The sequence below is a fragment of the Fonsecaea pedrosoi genome, assembly GCF_000835455.1.
Source record: "Fonsecaea pedrosoi CBS 271.37 unplaced genomic scaffold supercont1.2, whole genome shotgun sequence".
NCBI classification, from domain to species: domain Eukaryota; kingdom Fungi; phylum Ascomycota; class Eurotiomycetes; order Chaetothyriales; family Herpotrichiellaceae; genus Fonsecaea; species Fonsecaea pedrosoi.
The window spans coordinates 344,582-372,213 of NW_013550614.1; the positions used below are offsets into that span (position 1 = coordinate 344,582).

The 27,632-nt window shown below is 52.3% G+C and overlaps 10 protein-coding genes across 10 annotated transcripts; 1 reads left to right on the plus strand and 9 right to left on the minus strand.

Moving 5' to 3' along the window:
• Nucleotides 1–342: 342 nt before the first annotated feature.
• Z517_02083 (uncharacterized protein) lies at nt 343–2,356 on the minus strand (the record flags this gene model as incomplete). The annotated part of the gene is made up of 3 exons (XM_013431194.1): nt 343–1,466; nt 1,518–1,564; nt 1,623–2,356. 3 exons carry the CDS (start codon nt 2,354–2,356, stop codon nt 343–345), a joined length of 1,905 nt encoding a protein of 634 aa, XP_013286648.1.
• A 617-nt stretch (nt 2,357–2,973) lies between these two features.
• Nucleotides 2,974–4,722, minus strand: Z517_02084 (uncharacterized protein; the record flags this gene model as incomplete). The annotated part of the gene is made up of 1 exon (XM_013431195.1): nt 2,974–4,722. The coding sequence occupies one exon, from the start codon at nt 4,720–4,722 to the stop codon at nt 2,974–2,976; it is 1,749 nt and encodes a 582-aa protein (XP_013286649.1).
• A 2,757-nt stretch (nt 4,723–7,479) lies between these two features.
• On the minus strand, nt 7,480–11,004 carry Z517_02085 (uncharacterized protein; the record flags this gene model as incomplete). Its single annotated transcript, XM_013431196.1, has 2 exons — nt 7,480–10,804; nt 10,865–11,004. 2 exons carry the CDS (start codon nt 11,002–11,004, stop codon nt 7,480–7,482), a joined length of 3,465 nt encoding a protein of 1,154 aa, XP_013286650.1.
• A 544-nt stretch (nt 11,005–11,548) lies between these two features.
• On the minus strand, nt 11,549–13,995 carry Z517_02086 (uncharacterized protein; the record flags this gene model as incomplete). The annotated part of the gene is made up of 2 exons (XM_013431197.1): nt 11,549–12,178; nt 12,238–13,995. The coding sequence occupies 2 exons, from the start codon at nt 13,993–13,995 to the stop codon at nt 11,549–11,551; spliced, it is 2,388 nt and encodes a 795-aa protein (XP_013286651.1).
• Nucleotides 13,996–14,457: 462 nt separating this feature from the next.
• On the minus strand, nt 14,458–16,485 carry Z517_02087 (uncharacterized protein; the record flags this gene model as incomplete). The annotated part of the gene is made up of 1 exon (XM_013431198.1): nt 14,458–16,485. One exon carries the CDS (start codon nt 16,483–16,485, stop codon nt 14,458–14,460), a length of 2,028 nt encoding a protein of 675 aa, XP_013286652.1.
• Nucleotides 16,486–18,076: 1,591 nt separating this feature from the next.
• On the minus strand, nt 18,077–19,409 carry Z517_02088 (uncharacterized protein; the record flags this gene model as incomplete). Its single annotated transcript, XM_013431199.1, has 2 exons — nt 18,077–19,106; nt 19,168–19,409. 2 exons carry the CDS (start codon nt 19,407–19,409, stop codon nt 18,077–18,079), a joined length of 1,272 nt encoding a protein of 423 aa, XP_013286653.1.
• Nucleotides 19,410–19,828: 419 nt separating this feature from the next.
• Nucleotides 19,829–21,540, minus strand: Z517_02089 (uncharacterized protein; the record flags this gene model as incomplete). The annotated part of the gene is made up of 3 exons (XM_013431200.1): nt 19,829–20,352; nt 20,402–20,690; nt 20,740–21,540. 3 exons carry the CDS (start codon nt 21,538–21,540, stop codon nt 19,829–19,831), a joined length of 1,614 nt encoding a protein of 537 aa, XP_013286654.1.
• Nucleotides 21,541–22,783: 1,243 nt separating this feature from the next.
• On the minus strand, nt 22,784–23,398 carry Z517_02090 (uncharacterized protein; the record flags this gene model as incomplete). The annotated part of the gene is made up of 1 exon (XM_013431201.1): nt 22,784–23,398. One exon carries the CDS (start codon nt 23,396–23,398, stop codon nt 22,784–22,786), a length of 615 nt encoding a protein of 204 aa, XP_013286655.1.
• Nucleotides 23,399–24,741: 1,343 nt separating this feature from the next.
• On the minus strand, nt 24,742–25,926 carry Z517_02091 (uncharacterized protein; the record flags this gene model as incomplete). Its single annotated transcript, XM_013431202.1, has 3 exons — nt 24,742–25,119; nt 25,176–25,380; nt 25,430–25,926. The coding sequence occupies 3 exons, from the start codon at nt 25,924–25,926 to the stop codon at nt 24,742–24,744; spliced, it is 1,080 nt and encodes a 359-aa protein (XP_013286656.1).
• Nucleotides 25,927–26,737: 811 nt separating this feature from the next.
• On the plus strand, nt 26,738–27,361 carry Z517_02092 (uncharacterized protein; the record flags this gene model as incomplete). Its single annotated transcript, XM_013431203.1, has 1 exon — nt 26,738–27,361. One exon carries the CDS (start codon nt 26,738–26,740, stop codon nt 27,359–27,361), a length of 624 nt encoding a protein of 207 aa, XP_013286657.1.
• Nucleotides 27,362–27,632: the final 271 nt, after the last annotated feature.

Genomic DNA, 27,632 nt, shown 5'->3' on the forward strand with positions numbered 1-27,632 from the left:
CACCACCAGCAGCGGGCGAGATGGTATAAAGAGCAAACCTATTCGCAGTGACTCATTTCAGTTTTATTCCCAACTCGTCTATCCCCAGACATGACTGCCTTCGCTCCCGTTCTGCTCTGTCAATCCAATGTATCAATTCATACGCCTTCGTGCTGTACTGCATACCGGAATCTATCATTTCGTCATCAAAGGATAAGGACACCCGGCGTACTTCCCTGGGAGCATTGCCAGTCCCCGTTCATTCCATCCCGCGGCGTAACCATCGACGCCTGCGACTCGCCACGTACATACATCTCGGATCTTGTCAAAATCAACATGATTGAATAGATATCGGACCCAACTTCAACCGCCCATGGCCGCCGCGGCCGCTGCCCCTGCGTCTCCTTCGGAAATGACCCATAGCAACGACCAGTTCAGGACAGCAATGCTCGCCATAACCCACCAAACGGCGCCCACACAGTTTCCACCCAATCCCATCCCCAATCCCCATCCTCCGAGGGTAGGTCCCAGAGTCCTGGCTCCAGAAGAGACACTCTGTGCAAACCCATGAATTGTGCCTAATACGCTCGGGTGCGGTGTACAATTATTGATAAGAATCGTCGAGCCAGGCAGAGCGAACGTGCGGGCAATGACTTGGAAAGCCAACACCACTGTCAGAGCCGGCCAAACCAAGAATGCTTTGTTGGGAATAAGGGCCAGATATGGCATGATGAGATATGCGAGAACAGAAAAGGGAAGAAACCATCTGTAGCTCGGCAAGGTGCCTAGTTTCGAGTTGAGGGATGGGTAGAGGAGGATCTGAAGAGGGAACCCGATGATGCCAATAATGGCAGTGGCAAGGCCGACGCGGTCAGAGCTGAGGCCGAGGCCACCAGAGAAGAGAAACGGCAATCTTGCGTGGGCGTTGTCTGACCGGGGTGCTGGGAGGAACAGGAAGACCAACGCATTGAAAGCCGACACATGCATGGCCAGGAGGTGGTGGGCAAGCAGAGTAAGGATGACATTCTTTGTGAAGATTTGCCGGAATGATAGATTTGGTTTCCAGGAAGCCGGCTTGGTGCCCGTGGGTGTTGCGGCTGGAGTCCTTGACGACTCGGGGTCTCTGTCTTGCGGTGACAGATCGTCTTCATCAATATCCTGCAGCTCGACTTGATTGCCAATTTCAGAGTATTCATATTCCTGCTTGCCACGACGGAACAGGACCCGGGCCAGATGCTTGCCTAGCTTTCGGCCATAATCCGGCCTGTCTTTCAACGCGACATGGGTTTCGTCCAAACCCAACACGAGGAGGAGAGCAGAGGCCAGGATGAACATGGAGCTCACCACGTTTGGGAGAGCGTAGGGAAAGGCTGTCATCCAGCCAACTCCATCCTTGCCACCAATGAAAGAACCTGGTCCAAAGACAGCAGGAAACGAGGATATTGGGTCTGCAAGGAAGCCGCCGAGGATCGGGCCGATAACGACACCTGGGAGGCATTTAGCCAGGAGACAATATCAAGCTGGTTCATCTGACTTACCAATGTTAAAACACATGGGCAAAAGAAGAAATGCCCTCGACTGGTATCTGTCGGGTTCAATTAGATCATGGAATCCTTGAGGGAGAGTGAAGATAGAACAGGTACTTTTTCTCTTTGATAATCTCGCTGATCATGGTTCTCATGACGCCCACATTTCCATTGAGACAGCCAGCACATGCTCGGAAGAACAGTGCCTGGGCAAAGGACTTTGAGAAGCCCACGCCAATACAACTGACACAAGTACCAAACAACCCTACCAGCAAGACTCTTTTGCGACCAATCCAAGGCGTATCAGCCGCTCGTCCCCACCAGACGGCTGTCACAAACTGCGCGGCTGCAAACGAGGCAGTGAGCATACCACCTTGACTTGCAATCGTGCTATCTGGAAGATTTGGGTCAAACGATCGAAGCTGGTAGAACAAGTATGCCGCAAGAGACCGTTCCGTCAATGGCTCCGAGAGTCGAGCAAAGGTCAGAACGGCCAATTGTCCCTTCTTAGGCAATGACATCCATGTCACCGGTCGATCTTTATCGGATCTGTCTGGCCGTCCATGAGCGGCGTTCTCGCTCGCTATGGGGTCTTCCTCTTCGTCTATAAATGAAGGTCGGCGAGCCGTGGAAGAGATGCCCGGGACCAGGCTCGGTCTGGCTGGGTGTTTGGTGGAGGGGCTGGCCGAAGCATGCTCCAGAAGGTCATTCTTGCCATCGAATTTCTCAAAATACTCTGTGCTTGAATTGGCTCCGTCGAGCGACAAGGCCACATCTGCAAAGCGGGTATTGCTGCCCTCTACATTTTGCCTGGCCCGGTCGTCAGGAATATGCAACGGCGGTGAGGGCATTCGTTGGGGTCGGTTTCGGTTTCGGAGGTTATCATGTGGAGCACAGACTCGCCAATCTGGAAGTTTGTACGTGGTGCAAAAGGCTAAGAGATACACGACTACCGTAAGTCGCAGAGCAATACAGCTAGTCAGCACAAGATATGGTCAGCAAGTAACGTGCAAACGTCGACTAAAACAAAGTGTGAGGAAATCGCCTTTTACAAAGTGAAGATGACGAAGGCAAGACGCAAAGACGGCAACTAATTGCGTGCAAGTGCGAGTCGGGGCACTTTTTTCATGCCGCTCCACCCGACGGGAAGCGGCCGACGAGGCTGAACTGACGAGGCTGGACTGGCAAGGCTGGCGATCCGCAAGGCTCTGCCATTTGCTCCCCTTTAAACGACCACAGATATCTGGGCTGTGGTTCTGTGGTCAATGTCCAATTTATGTCAGAGATTTCTTCTCTACCCAAATCACAAATATCCTACCAAGTCAGCTCCACCACATCAATTCCTACCAAATCACTTATAACCATAGCCTTTCCAACAAGCGGGTCTTTCATTACATGTGTCCATCTATCACCCCCTTAGATCATCAACAAGTTCACCAATCACAATGTCATCGTCAAATCTGTCCTCTCATTTATCGCCTACTTCCTCCGGTCTGTCATCCTTGTATCTTTCGAATCTCTGTTGCCAGTACTGCTGGTCCTCCAAACTCATGCCTAAAAATTCCCCACAGAATGCGCTCATGCTCTCATAAGGCCACTGAGAAGGGTATTTGTCGCATTCCCCCTTCGCGAAAGAGCTCTGCACGTCATCTGCAGGATTGGTGGGACCAGACGGCGTTGTCCCCTGTGCATTCTTTTCCGCCACACGCACAACTCTTTCCAAAAGCGTTACCCATCGATTCAACGCTTCTGCACTCATCGTGCAAGCGTGCTGGCGAAATTCCACTGTCGGCTTAATCTGTTTCCAAGTCGTGTTGTTGCGTGCTAGATTGACCAGATTCGCAAAATTGTACATATATCCCCTGTGTGGATTGCCGTGTTCATCGTTTGGTTGCAAGAGGGCCACCAGGTCAAAAATATTGCCGCCTTGATTGAAGATGGCGTCTCTGATCGATTCGGGGGAGTATTGGGTGGACCTCTGTGATAATTGCTTCCGTAGATACCGAGCGTTGGAGCTGACATTATCGGCTCCGGTGTACTTGGCCTCGAAAGCGAGAACCACTCGTTCGTTGCACTCCTCTAACTCTTCCTCTGATTGCTCGGGTGGTGGTTCGTAGGGGGCGTCGGGATCAAAGACTTCGTCGTCGATTGAGCCTTCATCTTCCACCTCTTCGGGGGCTGACTCCAAAAGTTGAATGCCGCAGCGACTTCGAGGGTGACACTTCGACAAAAGATCTTCGTGTAGGACAAGGATGTATGCCAAATGCTGAAGCAACAGTATGGGGATATCCTTCGCACTTGAGAAATTGAATCCGATATGCACATGAGCACTAGCCCAGACAGATTCAAGAATTGAAGTCTCCTTCGAGACTAGACCTCCAAGATATTTTTCGATTTGAGAAAGCGCTTCCCTTTTCCTCTCAAGTTCAAACACGGGCGAGATCATTTCCACTCCATAGCTATCCCATTTCGAAACATCATCCTCGGTGACTCCTTGAGAAATCAGATGTTCTCGTAGTTGACTTCGAAGCGCTCCAACAACAGTATGATCGTTTGTCAAAGTCCATTCTGTGTAGTCTATTAGACTCGTTCGAAGTAAGGCTCTTTCGTCGGTGGAATTGTGGTTCGGCAGGATGATCTTCGAAGCCTCATGAGAGTCTCGATTGTGTGGGTCAGGTTCTACCCATCCCACAACATTGGAAAGAAGCCCCTGTTTTTCAAGGCGGTCTTGAGCAATGAGGAGTGGTTCCGCGACGTATCGTCGTACCCATTGCTTTCCATTGCGTACTCTGCTGAAAAACATGCCCTTGTGGAGTTTCGAGTTGCACACTATGTCCGTCTCTGGAACGTGTAGTGCCCACGACGGGTGCCTCCATCGGCATTCGTAGGAAGGATTCGTGCCAATATTGTCGTGTTCGATTAGAGAGCGATGTTCGTAATCTGCCAGGGTTTTGATGATGTCGGCGTCCAAATTGTATTTTGATATGATAGATTCCAGCAGGTCTTCTCTGAAAGCCAGAACGAATTCAAGCTCAATGCCAAAGTGTGTAGCAAGGATCGTGGCGTCGGCGTTGCCCATACAGGGGTCAGTCGGACCAGATATCGACTTTTCGAAAGATGACTGAGATGGCGTGCGTTTGTTTCGCGTCGACTTGACTGCCGGATCGAGGGAGCTGCTTGGATATTGCGATCCATCGGGATTTGTTAAGCTACCCATGCTGTGTGTTAGAATTCTGATTAGCTGTATGATGGCGGAGGAGAGACCGCCTTGTCTACCTTCAAGCTCGATGGTTAGACACGAGTGTCCCTCTCGAGTTGAACGACCTCGAGAATTCTCCCTTAGAAGAGAGAGGTGACGCTTCCGTCTGTGCGGTCGTGTCCCGCTGCAGCCGTGTTGCCGCACTGAGTGCGCCCATTGTTCGAACCACGACCCATTGGCTGTTTGCGGCGGTGCCATGGTTCTAGACCCGCAGAGGAAGCGATCCGTACAAGTATGTGCTGAACCAAAAGATGTGAAAGTATATTATCGGACCAAAAAGTCTTTTCTCAATCAAACTTGTATATTTGTTTTGGTAGAGTTGAATTCTTCACCTTGGGGCGCTCGGACCATAGCATCCGTCCTGCAGCCCCTGTTGTGCAAGTAATAAAGGCAGTGGTCCATTTTTCAGAGCCAAATTTCCAGGCTGCATTTCTTCGGCGGTACTAGCCAGGATCCATCTGAAAGGTGTGTTCTGTTCTGGGTGTGGCTGTCATCTATCGGCGTGATTCTACCGTCTGAACAGATCTCCGGGAAGTAGGGGGTTGAAGTTGGAGTGCTGAACCTGGGTCAGCGCAATGAACTGCGGACCGTAGGAAATGGTAGACATGCTGTTCCTGGAGAGCGACGGCCAGGATGTATTATCCATCTCCTGGTGGAGTATATGGGAGGAACAAGTCAGATCAATGATCAAGACATAAGATGTTGTATATCGAGGCTTGGGGTGAGCATAGGGCGGCGTCACTTTCCTTCCCTGACGGGGTGGATCCCCAAGTAGTTTTCCCAAACCTTGGGGATTGGCAGCTTTTTGCTGGAAAACTGACCTTTTACAGACCGCGGACGTTCTACGCATCTACATCACCCACAAAAGAGTGCCAGACTCTCCTTGACCTTCCAGCACTCTTCTTGTCATTTCGCGAAAACGATAACCCTACCAGCGTAACACGATCGCCGGCAGCAAGTCCACCCCAGTTCGACTGATCAGACCTCAATTCTTCTCTTCTGCAGTACTTCCTTTCGCACACCCGTTTTCTCTCAGAGGTTGCAGCACGAAACCATCCTCGAAAATGTCCCTTGTACACCTCGCAAACACCTGCTCCCATCTCCAGAATGCCTCGCGCGCTCGGTTAGGTCTGACTTCCATCCCGGACACAAAATTCCACCTAAAACTTATGCTCGCACTACAAAACTCGGGCTTCATATCAACCGTCGTACGCGGAGGCCCAACACCACCCCCGGCACACAATCTATTATCTCATCCTTCCTCGTCCGACCCATCACACCCTGTTGAACCCGTCACGCGGCACAATGTTGCCTCACGTCGTCTGTGGCTGGGCCTAAAATATTGGAACTCAGAGCCAGTGATCGAAAAGATGGAGCTTGTCTCTAAGCCGACGAGGCGGATATGGATGGACGTGGCAGGCTTAAGGAAACTTGTGTTGGGGCAAAAGAGCGGGTATGTCAAGGGCATGACGCGCCCAGGGGAGTGCATGTACGTCAGCACGGACGCTGGGATTATGGAGGCAAGGGAGTGTGTGGAACGCAAGATTGGAGGGATGCTGATTTGCCGGGTGCGATAACCACGGCCGAAGAGAAAATCGATGTGGTTGACTGATAGAAAGAGATGGGTGCTGGAGGTTAGTACAACATTCTTCTGTGGTCTGACCATCGTGGATACGTTCAATCCAGAGTGCCCGTTTCCGCAACGAATTGGAAAAGCAGCTGCACTTCCACCAGACTCGGGGAGCCAGCGTCATGGTCGGCCGGCTTGGGATATCCTGCTCAAACCCACAAAGGATGCGCGGAGAAAAGGGTCTTTGGGGGGGGAGAGAGCACCATCACAGGAATGGCAGAGCAATAACAGCGAGCCTGGCGTGGCTGTGAAAGGAAGACAGCCCGAGCTTGGGCGAGGCTCAATAGCAGCCAACCAGGAAAGACAGAGATCGGACGACGATAATACGTGTTTTTCGACTCGGATTTCCAACGAGGACCCTTGATCCCCAACACGACCCTGTTCATGGTGGAGGCAACCATGTCTATCAAAGCAATCGAGTCTCACCTGGAAAAGGCGGTCGCTCAGTACTCACACGTTGCTGGCTCTCCTGGTTTTTCAACATCTTCTCCTTGTTTTCAGCGTCTCCTCTTCTTTTTTCAAGACTTCTGCTCGCACGGCCAAACAAACCAACCCCTCCCGCCACCCCATCCTCAACATACTCGCATGTATGTCGGCTATGTATGTACATCTAGATATCTCTCTGTATAAAAATCCAAAAACTTCCACACCTACAAAACAGACCTACGTACGTAGAGTCTACATACACAGGTAGACGTACCAAGCCTACTTCGGTCCACACGTCTTGAACACCGCACCTTTGATTCAACGCACACAACAATTTATTTTATCTAGAAACAGACCCCCCTTTCCAGTCGACTGACTGACTGACTGTCGGGTCTCGTCTTTGGATTGTAGTACAAAAGCAGATGTTACCTCTCGCGATGCTGCTGCTGTGTCTGGTCCCATCTGGAGCCTGCCCACTGTCTGTCTGCAGCCGCAGTTACTGACCTTTATAGCAACGCACGAGAAAAAACTTTGTCCCTTCTTCTGTCCCCATGTGTCTTCGAGGTGCAGAGAGAACAAAAAAAGCTCCAACCTGGTCCCTAAGTCCTGACTGGATTGAAATTACAGCATAACCCCTTCTGGTGACGGTGAGTCGCCGCCTATTGCTCTCCTTCTTCTTGCTCTCCTTCAGTCTCATAATCAAACTCCCTGGGCAGAGGCGCATCTTCCACTCCCTCTTCATCCTCGTCGATGGCTGTCAAAACACCTGCCGCTGCCGCTGCTCCAGCGCCCACACCCGCGGCTGCATCATGTCCTGTCCTCTGGCCAACTGGTGTCTGGGGAAGCTGAGCTCCTTCGCCTAGGGATTGCCCTCCCGTCGGTGCCCTTGCGGGAGCCTCAGTTTTGCTGACCAACAAGGGGATGATTTCCCTCTCCTTCTCCGGCTCAGTATCAAGCACAACCATCACACCACCTGTGGGCCGTTTGACAGGCTGATATCGCTGATCCGGGAACGTCAGATATTTCAGCTGTGCAGGCAACACCCGGGACATGTTGCTGATATCATAGCCAATCTTCTCTTTCTCTGCTCTTTTCTTCCCCTCCCCATGAGTCTCGCTCTCCTTTTTCTCCGCGTCCTCCTTGGACTTCTCCTTTTCCTTGCCTTCAGCATCATCCTTGACTGCAGAAGTCCCACCGACCTCATCAGTATCCATCTTGTCCCCTTTCTCAATCTTGGGTGTCACAGGCGTCACGGTATCGACGTCCATACTGTCTCTTCGTTGCTGTCGCTCCTTCCTTGCCGCTCGTCTCTTTGCTTGCGCCGTGGTACTCAGTACAGCCGTCTTGACTTTCTCAGGGGCTTCGTCAGTTTTTGCTTGTTGCTCTGGGGGATAGTCGAAGAGACTAGGTCTGGTGTTGCAGTGAAATTTGAATACTGGAGCTTCAAGCTTCTGGTCCACGCCAATCACAGCAGTCGGCGTCAATGACAACGAGAAGAAATGTGTCAATGGGAACCAGTACCAGTATTGTGTGAATACTACAGCACCAACAATTCCCACCATGTTCAAGTTGCCAGTCTGGGTTTGCAGGCTGATCGTACAGTTTCGCCCACCAGCGTCAAGAATGCCCATGGCGATAGCGCAGCCAAATTTGCACATTGCATCCTCGTGCCGGTCGCTAATAATCTTGAGCATCGCTTTGCGAATGCTGCCAACCTTAGGATTCAGTGCGTCGTTCTGCTGTATCAACACCATGGCAAGGGCGATAAGGGCTCCCTGGCGTACAAAGTCGGTGGGATCCTTCAGCATGGGCTCGAGCAAGTCAATAGCTTCAGCAAGACCCGTGCCCGCACAAGAGATACCCAGTGCCATGGCAGCACCATATCGGACGTGTGGATTGTAGGACTCGGCAAGCAGCTCCACCATTCGAGGAACACTGGTATGTTTTCGGAACAGGATGAACCCCAAGCTGAGGACGGCGATTCGGCGAACGTCATCACTGACATCACTGACGGCTACATGGAGCAGTTTTCGAACGGCCTTGTTGCTGCCAGTGCCGACGTAAGCCATGGCAATCGTCAAGATGCCACCATACCTCATGGTAGGATCGGTGTCGTTGAGAAGACCTTGAATGAGCTCATCCGCGCCTTCTTGTCGGCCGTACATGATCAATGCCATACCGACTGCGAGACCTCGGACGATTTTCTCGTGTTGAGTGTCGTGGGCATGTTGGATCATGTCTGACAAGACTTTGGTGTTGCCCGAGCCGAGCATGACGAGGCCCATCGCCAGACCCACAGCCTCGCCATTGATGGCAGAATCAGACCAAAGCACATTTCTCAGGTCTTCGAAGATCGTCTCATCGCCCGAGGCCATTGCTGCAACGCCGAGGCCAAGGGCACCTCCATGCTGCACGACCTCCTCGGTGGCTTCCTTGAACTTCTCCCGGATGAAGTCGACAGCCTGTCCTTTGTGATTGGCACATAATAATCCATAAGCGTACAACGAGCCACCTTGGCTGTATGGAGAATCGTGAGAAGTGGCGGACCCACTCGGCTTAGGGAGGTAGGGGCTCAGCAAACGATGGGCTTGCTTGATATTGCCCTGGTGGATGACACCAAAGACTGCGGTGGCAGTAAACTTCGACCAATTGGTAGCCTTGCCCAGCCACTCCAAGTTGTTGCGGAAGAAGGTATCGGTTGCAGTTTTGGCATGCATCAGCCCAGCGCACAGAGTGACGGCGGTGTGATATATAGAGTAGCGCGCTTCCAGACTGTCTTTGACCTTGTTCAAAATCGATAAATCAACCCGATTCGACTTGTGCAAGAACTCGACGTTCAGATGTATTGACGTGAGGCCATCCAAGATATCTCTAATCTTCTCGACTGCATCCCGCTGCTCAGGGTTCGACAGCTTGGGTTTTTCAGAGGGCGCCGGGGCACCTGCGGAACTCTGCAGTTCTTGGTGTAGTTGCTCTTCCGTCTTGGCCTGGGTATCGGTTTCCATCTTGTCGCCGTCTTCAGGCTTTGGATCTTCCTGCGGTAACATATCGGCAAGCTCTTCCCGAACCTTTCGGAGGAACTCTTGTGTGCTATTGTCGTAGAGATCAAAGGAGATCTGGTATGCCACAGCCAGTGAGCGGGCGTCCCCCTTTTCGATCAATTGTCTCAAGATGTTGGAAGCCATAGAATGCTGGTCGAGATAAACCACACATTTCGCGATGGCAAAGTAGTCAGGAGAGGGGATTTCGTTGAGCAGTTCCAAGATGACCTTGAGGATCTCATTTCGCAGACCTCGCTCTTGTACCACGCTCATACAGATATCCAACACATATTCCATCAGCTCTTCGCCCTTCTTTGTGGCGTCGCCGTTTTCTTTTCGCTCATCTTCCGCCGCTCGCTTGATCACGCGACGTAGAATGTCGAGATTGCGTCCCTCCAAAGCAATTCCCACGACTTGACGATATCTCTTTTCTCGAAAGCATTTCTCGAATAGAGACTCTATGACCCGCGTAAGGGCTTTCTGAAGACCGCGCTCTTGAATGATTCGCTCGGGCGACCCAACCTCGCCGAGCTCGACGCCGGCCTGGGTAGGATCGAAGGTTACGGTGTTCTGCCTGGACAGAAGGGACTTTGACGGGAGAACAGACTGCGAAAACGGCGTGACGGGGGATGTTAGGCTGGCAGACATGCTGGCGGCGCCATCTCCTCCTTGACTAAATGCTGTGTCAAGTTGGGGTTGGCTGGCACTATTGGCGGCAGCCAGCGTCGGATCTCGGCTGGCGGACAGGGCAATGAATGTATCTACACATTTGGAGATTATGGTGTCTTCAAACTCGCCAGGGTCGTCCAGTCTGAAGTACTTTCCGGCACCGAGGGCAAAGGCCATGGACTCATTATATTCTTGAAGGTGGTAATACACTTTGGATGCGACGATGGCGGCGAGCTCGCGCTCCGGAAAGGAATCATCTTCGTAAAGCGCTTCACTGTTGCGGCAGTATTAGTATTGCTACCAAGCTGGTGAACAACAGTAGAGGACCACATACATCTGTCCCACGGAATCGGCAAGCTCGGTCCATAGCAAGTCAACCTGGCTGTCAAGCTGCTTCAGAGCAAAGCTTCTGAGCTCCGGATCGGGTTCTGACAAGAAGCCGACGAGACCGGCAGCAGACACCAACCCAACCATGGTTGTTGAAGGGCTGTTGCGTAGCGCGGGCAGAGCAGGATGTGATGCTCGGAGAAGTTGATCAGTGCAACGGAAGGGGGACAAGGCGCAACACAACTAAGAGGGAGGAGTTCGGGAATCGAAGGAGTGAAGATGGTCAGGGAGAAGAAATTCTAGTGTACAGGAGCAGGAGATAAAGAGAAATCAGAGGAGGGATGGGTGGACGTCGAGCGAGAGGAAAGCGAAAGAGAAAGGATTCGCGCAGATGCAATTGACGTGTCTGCAGGCGATGGCTCGATGGCTTCGCAGTTTGCATCACCTTCTGCAGCCTGGAGTTATGGCTGCTTAGTCACGTCAAGATCACGTGCCGTGTCATACCCATAGCCTCGTCTCCTTCCAGTCCCAATCCCCAGTGTCAACACTTTCATCGTAGCATAGCAACTAGGACTGTGTTCTATAGTATTACAAGGGTATCGAAAGGAGAAAGTGAAACATATTTCTCATGTCTCTCCAAAACCTCCCAGAGCTTACTTCCAGCTTGACCAAATCCAATCACATCCCATCCTCACTTGGTCCGTCTTTGCAATGTCCCTTCCCGACATAATATCCTAACATTATCCACGAAACCTCTGACGAGCTTTTCATACTTGTTGGGTTGATCGGCTTTGAGGCTCGCAATCTCGATCCGGATTTGCTCCGTGCTGATCTCGACCTCCAACTCGTGCTCTTTCACGGGCGTGTTGGGATAACTCACTTGGGTCAAGTCAATCTGGTATGCCAAGTGCCTATAGCTCATCCGGTCCTTCTTTCTATCGCGGCCTCCTTCGGTCATCTCGGTCAGCCAATTTGGATCCCCCTCCCACGGACTTTCGATTGAGATCGAGATTCGATAGTCGAAATCAGCCCGAGGATTGTAGACTTCCAGGTCTGCAATCCGGGACTTGATGATCTGTGCCTTGACCGTGTTCGTTTTCTCGTCAATCGTTCTCCGCACTCGAGGGGTATGTCGAGGATTAAGCCATGTCACCATGGACGGTGGCAGATTTCTCCGACCCACTTCTGTCAGCTCGTAGAATTCGTCGTACTCATGCGGGTGGCTGTAATCAACTCTTGGTGGTTCTCCGGAGGCCTGAGATGCGCGGTAGGACTCCCAGACGAGGTCGTTCAGAAACTTGTTCATAGCTTTGTGCTGAGCCTTGGTTCACCATTAGCTACAGAACATTGCAGGAAAACAGCATCTCAAAAAATACATACCATATCCATGGAACTCTTAAAGCTCGTCTTGCTCCGAAATTTGTCTTTGTTGAACACAGTCTCCGTTTCCACAGGTAGATTCAACCGATAGCTCGCCTGCTCGTCGAAAATCATGCCGACCTTGGCTTCGATCTCAAACACCGCCCCGCCAGCAGGGGGTTCAGCGTTGCCGATAACGAAATAGATCCAATCACAGACATGTCTGGTAAGATCATCGTATGGTGCATCGCCAGTGATCGAGGGCTCCCATCGAGGTCCCGCTGGTGGTGTCGCAGTGCGATTTTGTACTTGCCCATTGACAGCCTGCGACCCCACAGATTCCTTCTTTGTAGGCATATCATTCCTGGGCGACCCAGGGGTCTTGGGTGTGCCAGCCTGCCGTGATGGACTCCAGTTTATTGGCTCCCCGAACCTCAAAGGCAAATTACGACGAGCGCTCTGCGCCCATATAGGGATCTCATCACGCCGGGGTCTCTTTTTAGGGGGCAACGGCGTCGCTGCAACATCGGACAAATAACTTGCAGATCGTTTCAAGGACGGCTGAGGCTGAGCATTTGCTGAAGGACTCTGTTGTGCGGGTAGGTATGAGTTGGTCAGTTGGGGTGTTGAATTATATTGGTTGGGAGCACCGGGTCCAGGGCTCGGGCGGGTATCCGGATACGACGCTCCAGATTTGGGCTCAATTGATGCGGAAAAGGATTTTGGCGTCGTCTCATGACTCTGGTTTTCGATATTGCGATCTGGTGTGGTGTGAAGTTGAGCATTTGAGTTGGAGTTGATGTTGGGGGCCCGATTAGGCTGAGCGTTAGACTGCGGATCGGACATGGGCTCCTGGTATCGCCCAACACTCTGCTGCCGACTTGGAGGAGGCTTGGGAATCGTCTTGGGGCTGACGCTCTCGATGCTCCGTTCGCGTTCACGCAAGTCCCCAGAATAAGTCCTTTGTACGCTCCCACTGGCGCTCCTGGAATGTTCCGCTTGCGGGTAGGGCGGCTGATTATATTCCCTGCTCTGCACTGAACCAACGGAGCCAACAGATGATCTTCTCACGCTTTCGTGGCCATGGGACGTCGGGCGATGAGGATGAGGTGATGGTCGAGGATAGGCAACGGGCGGACCGAGGGGAGTTACTGGAGGTGGGTGAAACTGAGCCTGAGGTGAAACGTGCCTCTGCTGGGCATGTGCAAGGCCGTTCGCGGAAATGTAGTCTTCTCTAGGCGTAGGAGACTGGGCACTCAGGGAAGGATGTGCGCTCGAATGATGATATGTGGTGGCAGAGGAAGGCGTTGCGCTCTGGTAGTGGTGGGCGGATCCTGGAGTTGGTGGGTAAGGCGCAGACGGAGATGGTGAAGGAACAAAGGGAGACTGATACGGATGCGAAGGTGGAATCCCTTCACGCGGAGTGTGTATCTGTCCATGCGGTCCTGGACTCTGCGCATAGAAGGATTGCCCGGTTGCGCCGGGCGTCGAGCCTGACGCGGAGGCCGAATTTTGTTGTTGTGGTGAGTGCACAGCAAAATAGGAGCCGTTTGCAGAGGTGCGGTATTCATTTGACGGGAGTGGCGGCGGCGGTTGCTGATACGACGAGGACGACGAGGGCAATTGAGGGCGCTCGAGGGGAGGATGAGACTCGTACGAGGGGCTGTGTTCATAAGACGATTGTTGGGTGTGAAGTCGCGGCGGAGGGTGCGGTTGAGGTTGATGGTGGTGTTGGTGTCGCTGTGTCGAGGAGTCGTTTAGCATCGACTTCAGGTCCATGACTGCCCCCAATATTGCTTCTGGCGTAAAGCTGTGTAACAGCGCGTGGATTTGGCCATCAATTAATCACTTGTCCATGGGTGGACTCGTCGTTTGTCGCTGGCGCAGGATGTGTGCAGTGCCAGCGGGTATGGAAGAGGGAGGTCAGGATTTCTCTCGACTGCGGCGCGCGACTGGCCGCATGCCAATGCCACCTTCCACCCTTCCAACAACTCCTAAGAGCCTTTCCCTGGTAGAAACCTCCGCACACTCCCAGCAATGTCCACCACCCATCAATGCCTACTGCACAATTGTTACACACCTCTAATTCAGCCTTCAGATCTAGGGTTTCACTCGTTGAATTTCCTTTGCTATGCTTTCTCTGTCTAATGCTACAGGTCTCGCGCAGTACAAACAAAAAAGGGGTATCGAGACGACCTAATGCATCGCTGATTGACGCCATGCTCATGTGCAACGTCTGTTCTACAGGGGCCCTCTTCGCCTGCTAATGTTTGACATTTCCACAATATGACCATCTGTACCAGAGCCGTCAAGTGTGTTGGAGTACGTGCGAGTCATGATCAACCCTTCCCCCAAAAGATCTTGATCGACGCCGACCTGCGGTGATAGGTACGGCGTTGTTCGTGGCGTCGTAATGGAGAAGGTCGGTCTTACTGAGATGTTCCCCAGGCTCACGTTACGGCGGACTTTCAACGGCGGCGGTAGTGTCAATGCGTTGTCGCTCGTCATTGGGGACTCGATACTCAGACTGCGCCTCCTCAGGAACGAGGGGCGAGCTGAGCGACCACGACCTGGTCGGCCTTTGCTGCTGGATCGTTTGTGCTCGCGAGCCGCTCTAGCCTCAGGTCCAAAATTAACTCTGTCCCGCAGAGTGTGAATGGCCTGGATCAGAGCCAGCTCGATAGCGACACAGTTCTTGATGCGGCACATGCGCGGCCACGTCGCTCGTTCCCCTGCAACCGTCGCTTCCACCATGAACTCCGGCGTAGGGTTCATCATCATACTAAGGTACTCGCTTGGTTTGATCTCTGGCAAGACGTTAATGTCGCCAGTATATTGTTGATTGAAAAGAGAAGCCCATCTGTACAATCCCTGAGGAAAACCGAGGTCTGAGAGTTGTTGTGCGCGATGTATGATTTCCTCCTTGAACAGCTCCTTGGCTGCTTGAAGGGGACTCCGAACAGGCATGGGTGCTGCGGGTTGTTTGCCGCGAAACACCTCCTCTTGATCCAGAAAAATCCTGACATGCGGATTGACTTGTGAGACAATGAAGAAATTGACGTTGAACATTTCCGATAACTTCCTCATGGGAATATCGTGGTCCAGGGACCCATCCACAAACGTCTGCTGAGCATTTTGCATCCACAGCTTTTCTTCCTTGGTGATGGGGTCTTTCTCATAGATATTGGCACGTGGGAAAACATTAGGGACAGCACAAGATGCGCAAACGGCAGACCAGATGAACACGTCAGGGGCAGTCACGAAGTTCAATAGTCGTGGCTCGGCGTTCCCTGCACTGGATACGCAGATGTTGAGGATCCGGCCAGTCTTGTAGCGTGCTTCTCGAAAGGTGATGTCGCCCAGCCACGACTTCATGACCCGCTTCAGGTTGTCCATTTCAAAGAAAGCGCCGGTTCGCAGAAAAGTACGAATCCTTTGCGCGAGCCACCCCACCCTCCCAGTGCCTGGAGGGTCAAATACAGCCAGGTCTGAAAACGGGAAATGGTCAAGAACTTCCGCCATGCGCTCATCGTTGCTGCTGCCTACGATGCCGGCCACGATGCTTCCTGCTGAGGCTCCTGAAATGATCTCCGGTAACAACTCTGCCTCCCAGAGTGTCTTGACAACGCCGATATGCTTCATGCCCAGAAGTGCTCCGCCCGACAGGGTCAGTGCTGAACGCCCAAAGAACTTCAATGCGTCTTCTAATGATTGCTGGTGGTGCCGGATTTCTGCTGTAGGGATATCGCTGTGAATGCTGGTTTCCGTAAAGGTCTCGATGGCCTCTAAAACGGTGTTGATGTAGTCGTCTATCAGGAACTTGGTGCCGAACCATGAGTGTTTATAAAGTCGCGACATATTCATGCCACCCAAATCACGACTGAGCCCTGTTCTGAGGAGATGTTGCATGGCATTCAGGTCCTGGTCTACCACGGCGTTCTTCAATCGGATGACTTGGCTCTCGATCACGTCGGGATTGTACCCAGGCTCAATGGACTCCTTCTCTTTCTTCCATGCCTCGTGCCCTTGTAGGTTATCCAAGTCAATAGTGCAGTTCTCGTACTCGGCTAAAGTCTCCGCATCGTGCATACGTCTGAGCAAAGCTTGCTCGTGTGTCTCCGGGGGTCTCCTGCTGTATCTGGCTATCTCTTCGGCCAGTTTCTGCAGTCTCTTGCTCGGGGAGAGCAGCTTGACCGCGTCGGCGTACAAGCCGACACATGACCAGAACAGCGGAGTATGCACTGGGACGACGGATAAGAGGATGGCCATGTCGATGGTGAGGTCGTGGCCATTTGACCTTCAAGAGGCGTAATCTAGGATGGTGGTGTGAGGGAGGCAATAGAAATACAATCTGCAGTCTAGGTGAGTGGTTAACAGCAAACGATGGTGATGACAGGAAGGCGGAATGGTCGGTCCTGGTGTTGAATCAGAGTAAGGACTGTGTCATCAAGTATGGTGTTGGCCACTTCCATATGGGGGGGCGGCTGAAGTTGAAGCGTGTGACCTGGTCCCGTTGAAGATCTCCAAAACAAGATATACTGCGGAGAGCGTGAAAGAGTAAGAGATCACCAAACCAACCAAGGTATGCCAGACGGTGGCAGATGATACGACTCGAATCGCAACTCAGGCCGGCAGAAGACCGAAATGTCGGTAGCCGAGTGATTGCAAGGAAGCCAGACACCCACAAAAAAGTTGGGAGAAAGCGAATGACATGATGGTGCAGAAAAACAAAGAACGGATTCGTGGCATCAATAAGATCCGTCAGGTACTTCTCGGTACCTCGTACATCGTGCTGATTGAGTTATCCACGGGTTCACGGACAAGAGTAGATGGTGGCTGGTGATGATGGTGGGGCGAACTATGACATCGACAAAGCGCAATCAACAGTCGATGGGAATGGAAACCTTGGGAAACCCGCAGATGTTTCGTATCCAGGAACCTCGTGCGCACTGCGCAGCCAGGAAGAGCTGGAAGAGATATTATTGCCACCTACCGAGCGATTATTACACAGTCAATTAACCATTCCTCTGTCAACGTCTCCCGCACTCATCATCATTTCCTCCAAATTTCCGGGGAAAGGTCCAACAACCTGGAGAAGACAGGTCACGCTCTCATCCTTCAGCTGCGGACGCCCCACGGTCTCACCAGATGATTGGCATTCCTGTCATGGACTCATGAATGAGGGTGTCCTGTTTTCTTTTTTCACAATTGAGCGCGTGATGTATCCCCCTTGTCAAGTCGTGTCAGTCTCGTCGAATAAGAAGCACAACCACAACTGGGCCCTCAAGGCCGCATTGACCCAGTTGCAAGGCACCGCGCACGATCTCCTTCACATGCAAATTCCCGGATTTTGTCTTTGATGCTTCGGGTTCCTGACAAGCACAGCAGTCCCTGCGCTGGCAACCTGACATGCAGTGCATGCCTCCCCCTTGCTCATCTCAACCCTTGATCTCGGTCATGGATTCTAGCCTTCACCGCCACCACCTCCCTTTCTGTCAAGCGTCCATGCCCAACCAGCGGTGTGGTACCCTTCATCCCTTGTGCCCGTTCAATGCACGGCATGAGGCTGGTTTCTGCTGCACGATCGGCTTCAACCGACCCGCACATCCACCCTAAGCAAAAGGTGGACACGAGCATGTGCTCCTAAGCAACCTCTCGAAATCGTACGACACTCGAATTGCACATGCGTCTCGCCAATTGTTGCCGTCTGCCCTTTGCCAATCAGATAAAGAAGTTCCCAGCATCCAAGGCCTGAAATAGGTCATTCCTTATTGGAGACTCGGGACTTCTCTCGAATGCCTCTTAGACGTCCCACTGGGCGTTTCGGGAGCACATTCCGTCTGCATTCATGTTGCTCTCTTCATCCTGCTGCAAGGTGGCTGGTTGTCTCTTCTGGAGTTTCTAGATGCTTCACAACGGCATCCCTTGCTCCAGTTCGGTCTGGAGGTGCACTCTGTCCCAAGGAGTCCAGGAACTCGGCGAGACCGTGTCGAAGCCGGACAACCCCCTCTGCTTCATGCCAGAAGTGGCCTGTGTCTGCGCTGACGGTGACAACTCGAGAACCAGGCTGCGATTGTAGATCCTGTGTCCACCGCTGCAACTTAGCCGCAGACGTGAACCTGTCCCGTGTGCCGTAACAGCAACAACACGGATGCAGCGTAAGCTCGTAGAACTCTGGTGTCGGGGAGTGAGTGATCTCGCGGGCCTTCCGAGTAAATCTGAGCTTTGAAAACATCGTCGTGAACCCTGCAGCCGTCGACAATATCGGGGATATGAGGACATACGCCACCTCTGGCAGAATTGTGACGGATTCGACTACTGGAGCTTTTGTTGCCGACGGCGCCGGGCTGCTGGGCTGGTGCGGGCTGATCATCTTGCGACGAATCCGGTCCACACTCTGTCTGATTCTCTCCCCGTCGACGCTTCTCCTAGAGTTTTCCCGACTGACTCGTCGGCCGGCAGTGTCTGACTCGTAGCCTCCCATCATCATCACCACACCGGGACTTGTCTTCGTTGCCGGCTCCCCTGCTCCACCGCGGACCCGCGGTATCGTCAGCGTCGCCGACCCGGAATGCATGTCTAGATAAGCCTGTGCGTCCTGCGACAGGTCTACAGCTCGACGGCTGATCTCGCTCTCGGCCGAGTCTGGCGCCGGCGAGCGAAACAGGTCGCTCACAACGTCCACCTCGGGCAGATGAGACGCGATCATTGCTCCGTACGAATACCCTCCGAGGACTAATACTGGTTTCCCCGCTCGAGCGGCATCCTCCACGGGCGGTCGACGGAAGATGGCGTCGATGTAGCACAGCACTAACCCATAAACCGAGACGTAGTCGCTCAGCTCTGGCTTGCCCGTCCAGGAGGTTCTTCCTGCCGAGCCAGCAGCACCTCTCGAGTCACAGTCAGTGTGGGGGTCGGGGGGCAAAATTGTAGCTCTGGTCGCCCTCGTACCTGAAATTGAACGTGGTCAAGAAATAACCGCTCTGGAGCAGGACGCCGCCAGCAAGCGCCACGACAGGATCATCGTAGCATCCCCCCAGTGGTGCGTAGGGGTGTGCGAGAATTGCGAAACCCCGTCCGAAAACTCGCGCACTCCTCTCTGTTCGTCGAGGATAGTAAATCCGACAGTCAAGCTCTACATCGTCGTGGATGCTGGGGATGGTGAAAGAACAATGTGGTCGTGGGAGGGACATGGTTCGTGATGAAAACGTTGCACCGCCACAAAGCTCTGGACTTGCCAGCACAGCATTTGTTGTGCGTGGTCACAGCGATATCCTCTACCTGTCTGTTGTAAGTATGGAGCTGCCCATGGTGAAAAGAGGCGTGTGGGAAAAACAGCCGTTGGTAGTGCGTTGAATATATGTAAACACGGTGGATGCTGGGAACAAGAGTTACAGAGAGCTGCCAAGACGCCTCATACTTGTCGTTGTGAACGAGGCGCAGCAACGCCCTATCGCGTGTATTAGGCATCACAAACCTGGTTACGGCAATTCGAATCGACGGGCTGGTAGAAACAGAACACATAGCTACGCATGGTCATGCTAGGACAGTTGTGGACCTGGGATCTTCTCATTGGGACAGCGATGCTGGACAGTGTTCGCCAGTCATTTATTTACAGCTCATCCCTCTTTCTAACCTTTTTGTCATGCGTCAAATCCCATTCATCCAACCATCCCACGACTTGACGTATCTCCCACTCGTGCGCAGCTTTAATGAAGTCTGGTTCTGCACTGATATTCAATATTCCCGAGCTGTCCCAGTGGTGGCCACCTCCGGTGATGAGCATCTGATTGGGCCCATACCGTATACTGGCGTTGCGGCCATGGTAGCATACATCCCGCCACACATCGCTTCCACCATCAATCAGTGCCAATCTCGGCGCTGAAATATTGAAGTCGCCATAGTTGTTGTACCATGTCAGGTTTGGCCCGTCCGGAGATGGCACAGCTTGGGGCGAGAGTGGGCCTGGCGGGAAAGCCCATGTGCACCATTGCTGGGTGTAGTCGAGCCCAATAACGCGAGAGAGAAGGGAGGGCTTTCCATGCGGCTGCGGAAGTTGATATGCCCCTTGTTCTATGCACGTGCTGTAGAGGTAGGATCGACTAGCTGAATTGGTGGGATCGGCGTAGAATGTTTCTTTGAGTGGTCAATACACATTTTCAAAGACCTCGGTCTGCGAACTTACCATTTTGTGTGGAGAAGCATTCCGTCGTATCAATCAGATCTGGGCTATCACAGGTCGAAACAATTACTTCTTTGACATAATTCGCATAGGCCCCTAGACCAGTCCAGGCTGAGCCATTCGTGTAGTTCGCCAACTGCATATCAACCGAGGCGATATTTGCTGGGGCATCCATGTCGGTGATGTTGTTGCAAAACTGGAAGAAATCTGGACTATCATAGGCCGGGTACCAGTTGAGCTCTTGCCAGGTGTTGGTGGGGTAATTCATTGGCCCGCCCAGGGGAAAGGCAATCTGACGGTTCAGACAGCAAATTCTGATCAATGTGAAAGGTCTTACTTACGGTCATTGCGAAATCCCTGAGATCACTCAAAGATCCGAGTCCAAAGATGTCCTTCAGTTGCTGGATCGCCTCCGTGTTATTCTGCTCGATCAGGAAGTCTATCTTGTCAATGATGTTGTTGATTCGGGAGATACAATCTGGGGGCCCGTTCTCTTGGATCGGATTATACCATTCGGGGTAGCCAAGGACGGCGTGAACGACGCCCGAAGCAGCGATACCACCCCATAGCAATCCTTGGTACTGAACCAGTGAAAAAGCCGTCTGAGCACCGGCAAGACTGCCCCCGTACAAGATCCACGGGTGGCCAGGGGCTGTCAAATTGTTACCTCCCGTAACGTTGGGAAAGGTAGCATGTTGAGCAAAGTAAGCATTGTCGGCAATAGTCTGCTCAGTGGTGAGAAATCGCAGGTTGTCAGTTGTCGAATTCGGAAATGGATAGCTTTGGCCATAGTATCTATTCTCAAGAATGACACCCAATCCGCCAGTTGCATTCATCAGAATCTGGATGATCCCAGTCTGAAGATTTGAAAAGCGCGATGGTCCGCTTGTTTCGCCGCTGATATAGAGAAATACGGGACCTCCTGGCTTGTAGTAAGTGTCGTCAAAATAATACCTCTGCTTGAAGGTGGCATTTGTGTTTGGCGCATATCGAGGGCTGGTTTGAAAATGGTCAATAAGCTGGTCGAAGGTGTATGCAGTGTAGGTTGTTGGTCTTCCGTCTTCGTCGAGAGGGCCGACTTGTGCTGCAACGAGGCCTATAGTAGCTAATAAAGCCGCGAGGATAGTTATGAGGGACCTCATCGTGAAAGGAAACCACACACTCCGGGTGAAGAAACAAGAACTGATCAGAGTAGACAAGCTTTCAAGAGATGAGCTTGAGCATTCAAACGTCCGACCACGCGGCTCAAATAAGAGCTCGTCGAGGTTTGCATGACCAATGTCGTGCTGCAGATGGCGACAGGTTACGTCAAGTCCACCCATGTAACAAAAAGATAGCTCTGCGGGAGTGCGCAGGAGCTTACAGGCTCGCCAGGAACTCGAAGGAGCTTGGACGAAGTATAACGACCAATATCAGACAACTCAGGTTTTCCGATTGGTTTGACCAGGAGCTCGACAAGGTTGTGCAATGTGAGGAGATGATCTATTCCCCGACAGGCAGGTTAGAGCTTCGTCTAGGTTGCATTGTGGGAGGGGCAACTTGATCCCAGAGAGGGCAAACCATCGCATGATAAGACACCAGCGACTCCTCCGGAAACTCCGGCACAAAGTGGAAGACTGCCTGAAGCCTCGCACTGCCGAGATGTCCCACGCCTTTGAGCGAAGAGTGGACGAATGCGAGAGAGATGAATTAGACGGTAGCAAGGAGTAGCAAAGGGAGTATGAGGTTGAGTGAAGAAAAGGCACCAGGGCGCAGCTGCGGAGGCCAAGACACTAACAAACGCAGTCAATTTCAAGTGCTGAGTCTCTCACTCCAAAGCATTATATTTCTCTCATCATCACCATCATCATCCGAATACAATGCTACCTGTGCTGTGTCCACAGCAGCGCTCTGCTCACCCTTGCTGCGACCTCTAATCTCCCCACCCTGTGTCAGCCGACAAACCCATGCAGTGCCACTTGTGCCTGATATCCTCCGGTTCGGCTCGACCGCGAAATGCCGCTCCATTAACGGCGATCGTTTGCAGCTATTATCTGAAGTGCATCGAAATTGGAAGTTGCCGTAGCCTTTGACATTGTTGGACACACCTCTCATCCATATTTTTTCTGCGGATCAGTTTTTGTTGCGGGCGATATTCGTCTTCAAGATACACTCGATACAAGAGGATTATGTAGCTCTTGTTTGTATAATTACACATTAGACCCTCTGAGAGGGAAGAGGAGCCGACATGAGAAAACACAGCCATGAGTCCTCCAAACACCGCGGGCCGACCATAACGGTATTTCCACTCCAAGGCTCCAACCCCAACAAGTCGTTTAGCACATCCCTCTAGAAAGAACGGAAACTCATTTCCCGTCCCCTCCAGTCACTAAGCCGAACAACCCTCTATCGTCTCCGACCACGGCCAAGGGGCTCGTTGGCTAGACAGACGCCGATGGAGTCATTGACGCAGGAATCAGGCCCGAGGTTCGCTCTCTGAACCGTATCATAGTTGACATCAGCAGTTCCGTCCTCGGGCAGCTCGTTGTACAGATAGCATCTCTGCCCTTCGATGTCGATGAGAACGCTCAGGCACAGGTAGTCGACGTCGCACTGGTCGGCGCAGTACTCGGCGTGGTTCTGGGTGACGCCGTCCAGCCCATAGATGCCGACCAAGATGGTGCCCTCCGAGTAGGTCGGGTGGAACCCGCACTCCATGAAGTAAGAGCAGCCGCAGTACTCGCCGGATTGGTATATTGCCGAGACCATGCAGTCGCTCGTTGGCGATACTGCGGCTGAACTGGTGGTGCTGGTAGACGAGGTCGTGGAAGTAGGTGTCAAGGTCGTGCTCATGGAAGTGATTGTTGAAGTCGTCATCGTCGTGGTCAATGAGCTTGAAGTTGCTCCGATGCCGCCATCCAGGCTAGTCAAGCTCGTGGTACTGGTGGTGCAATCCGGCCTTGCAATATCAAACGCCAGTGCGGGAAGAAGCAAGGGTAGGACCGCCAAAGCCAACGCCATTTTTTTTTGTCAAGAACAGTATAGATGGAACTTTGCAAGGCAAGAGAGAATCAGGTGCCCGTACCACTAATCTCTGATCCGGAGTCCCATCTAGAAATATATATATGGCCCTCTTCGTGCGAGAGGACGCCGGAGGGGGTAACTTACCAGAGGACTCTTGTTGTAAACAGTCGCTGAGATCGGCAGTCCTAAACGTGCTGTGATACGAATGAAAGTTACAGCTGTCCATTCATGGTAAAGGTACGTGCTCTGGGATCTTCGGTAGCAACCGTGTGTTAGCCGCGAATACTGCATTTCCTTCACTCACATCGGTCTCTTTCAGACAATGCTCTGTAGCACTAGTCGCTGCGTTGCTGCGCGTACAGAGCAAGCCATTGGTGTATAATGGTCCTGATTCGACGCAGATTTCGAATATGCAGAAACATTGAGATCCAAGACAGTGTCCCAGGCTTCGAAACAGAATTCCCAGGCGGTGATTGACATCTGTTGTCGTGGCGATGTGCTCTTTTTTATAGTGCCAACCACGAACCCAGCAACGCTCGCCGATCAGGACTTCTTCTTCTTTCAGAGGTACTTTTGAAGACCAAGTCAAGTAAGATGCTTACAAGTATAGTGCAGTCACTCGCCTGCCACTTCTAGGACACTGCACCAAACCTTCGGAGCCAGAGATGTCTGATCAGTGAGCGGACTGAGGCTGAAGCCGAGAGAAGCTCTGGGCCAAGGCCGGGTAGAGTTCAAACGGCGCCAAACAGGAAATTGATGTTTTGGTGCAGTCGAGTCTGGAAAGGAAACAACACCACATATTGCCCCGTTACTAGCCGTGCTAGTTCCAAGATCAAAATCAAAATTCAGACAAGAGGAATTCAGACAAAGCAAATGGGTTGCAGGATCTACAAGTGCAAAGTATTTGGCGGGTTCAGAGCCCGCACTAAGCCGGGTCGAGTATTTTTGTGGAGGTGGTGCTCGTATCGACCAGATTGGGAGCTATGCGGAGGACGGATTCCTGTACTCGGTGACCCGTACTCGAAAACACTCGCAAGTCATTGCCCTTCTGACCTTTTCCGGGGCGTCAGCCGCTAGAAGTGCCCCATTAGTTTCCAATTGTCATCTTTTTAAGGTATATGCAGGAAGTACAGTCTTCATTCTACAAATCATTCGTCACTCCATACCCAAATGTTCATATTCATATCACTACAATATTCAAATCGACAGACCTCCAATACTCTGCTCGAGCATCAGGTTGCCATCATTGCAGCACATACGTCTGCCAGAATGTATCACATAACGGAATGTACGCCTCATACCTCGTCAATGTTACCAGCACATTCTATTTCACCATAATCTTATGTATGGTTGTCTTTCTTTCGTCGTGATCCCCTGACCTCGCGAAGACGTCTTTGGTGGTCCGAGTCGAGTTGATGTCTTTCCGTATCACTGTCCGGATCCCTCCGCTTTGCGCTTCTGCTGCGGCTTCTATCCGCATTCCCTGACTCGGGTTCAACTGGTATGATTTCATCAGTTACCCTGTCTTTGCCTTTGGATGCTGAGTGCTGCCGTGTTGAGGGTGGTCTCCCGCCACTCATTTCGGTCATTTCAGGGGCCCCCCGGTGCTTCTGTTGAGAGGAGATTCTGTTGGATCTTCGGTCACGCTTGTTGGAAGAAGCGCCGCCCATGATGGCTGGATCATTATGGTATTCCCAACCGTTTGTGAAATGCATATGCTTCGCCAACAGGTCAGCGACATCACTCCATCAGATGTTTACCGCTTAAGACCTACCTGATGCGGACCCCAAATATCTGGAGTTGCCGCACGAGCTCCTCCTTTGCGGTCGTCGACTGGCGGAAATCCCGAAGCCGCCACTCTCCGTTCCTCAATCTTTCTACGTTGTCGCCGTCTGAACCAAATCGCAAGCCAAGTGAGAAGCGCGAAACCCACAACGAGAACTCCGAGCATCAGGATCCACTGCCAATGACCATCGATCCTGCAATTTTGTCAACACCGCAACGATTGAACCCCAAGAATGGACCTACCAGGACTGGTGCGAAGGAGCAGACGCAGATGCGCTTCCCGTCCCTGTGTTTGTAGCTGTCGAAGGAGGTGTAGAAAAACTCGTAATGGTCACGACAGTTGTAGACCCCGGCTGGAGGGCGGAAGTTGTGGACTCTAACGGGTCGATACCGCTACCAACCTGTTGACAAAAGGTTGTGAACCATGTTTGCAGCAGTGCCCTGTCGGACTCGCTCGTGCACTCGGCGGTGCAGATGGAGTCTGGGGTGCTGTACAGCGCTTGTAGGAAGCTGCTTTGACAGAAGCAATTCTCGTATGTGATCTGGTTTGTGGCAGGGACAGAAGGGGGCACACAAGCAGTTTGCGCCTGGAGTAGGACTGCACAATTGACAGCGCAGCTAGGGAATTGGGAGGTTGATGATGTCGGAACAATGCTCTGAGCCGACACAAGACGCAGGAGGCCGAGTAGGACAGAGGGGGATTTCAGGAGGGTTATGGATGAGGATGATGAGGAGCGCATTTTGGCCATAATTGACCTGTGTTGCGTACGCTTCGGACGAGTTCACAGGGTCGTGGTAGAAAGGCTCAGGCGCGAGAGGTTTGATTGTAATCGAAGGGATCGAACATGGGTCGGACTGTTGAAAGTATGGAGGACCGTGATCAAGGCTAGGGAGAGTAAACGGCGGACATGGTGAGTCGCCGCATCTACCAGCCAGTTCAAACGAGTGAAGATGCTGCTAACTCGGAGGTGGGCAACGGCATAGAGCAGAAACAAGGCGAATGGAAAGGGAGGAGGAGTAGAAACCTAAAAGACATGCTAGGATTGTAGACGGGGATTTGATAGGCATTTTTCAATTGGCACTTCCGGTTCCAGAAAGGCAAATGAGCGAGCGAGCCGGTAGAAAGCAAGGACAAGCTTGAGGAAATATGCATAAACACAGGGTGACAGGTTCGCGCGGAGCAAAAAGGTGCACGGGAGAGATGGTTGGTGGAAAGGGGGTTCGCTTTCAGCTCGGCAGTTAACCGCTGTCAAATCAATGCTTGGGGAGGCACAGGGGTCACCGGGGTTCCGTAGAGGCACGCAAGATAGGCCATCTAGGTCTCTTAGGGGGCAGAGCTAGGCACTACAAAATATGTACCTACGTACCTACCTAGGTAGGCTTGGCTCCTTTGGGTGGGAGGGGCGTTGCCGCCTCGGCTACTCACTACCACCAGAGATATTAGCGTCTGTACCTACCTACCTACCTCGTACAGACGAGGCACTCCGTCTGATGCTACACAAGTTCTCACACTTCGTTTCTGCGTTCCGTCCACGCCGTTGCCTACCTACCATGTCCAACTCCATCCCGTCCGCCTCGAACCTTCTTACCCGTCTCTTCCAGGACCTCTCCGGCACCTGGCTCCTCAACCGTAAGTTACAAAGCGCCGACCCATCAGAACCGTCAGGGACTTGCTCAGGCACAGCAACATTCACAAAGACGCCTTCTCCTTCACCTGTGCTCGATGCAGACGGGAAACTCAACATCCCCGATGCAGAACTCTTGTATCATGAGCAGGGTAACTTTGAGATGATGAAGGCTGTCGGCAACCACTTGGCCAGCGTTCCCACCTTCACCTTCTCCAGGAAATACATTTGGCGTCTGTCGAGAGCTGAAAACGTCTACACAATCAGCATATGGTTTACCAAGCCCGGGACTGAGACCATTGACTACCTCTTTCACAAGATAGACCTGCCGTTGGACGAAAATCAAGCTTCACAGTCAGAGCTGAGACTGGTCCTTGACGGTACAGGAGGCCACCTCTGCGTGGAAGACTTTTACAACAGTTCTTACTCATTCACACTCAAGCGTCCTGACGCTGATTCGCCCTTTTCTCTCTTCTCCTGGACCACCCTGCATGAAGTTCGTGGTCCAAAGAAAGATCAACACATCGAGACGACTTTTGTCAGGCCATGAACGATCTAGGCTCAAGAACGGTTGGAGATGTTGTTCCTCAAGTGTGCCCCCATTTCCTCAAGAGGAACGTGGTAGGAGGGCTTGGAGTTTGATTGGATGCAGGATAAAGGAACTGTCAAGGTTCTGCTGATGTCTTCTAGGAACAATGGTATCAAAGTCTTATTTGATGTCAACCACGGGCCAGCCTTGCAGAATATTTTGCTCAAAGGCGTCGAGGGTTTCTTGCCGTGCCACACAGCCAACCAAAGCTCCAGCCTTGTGCTCAACACAC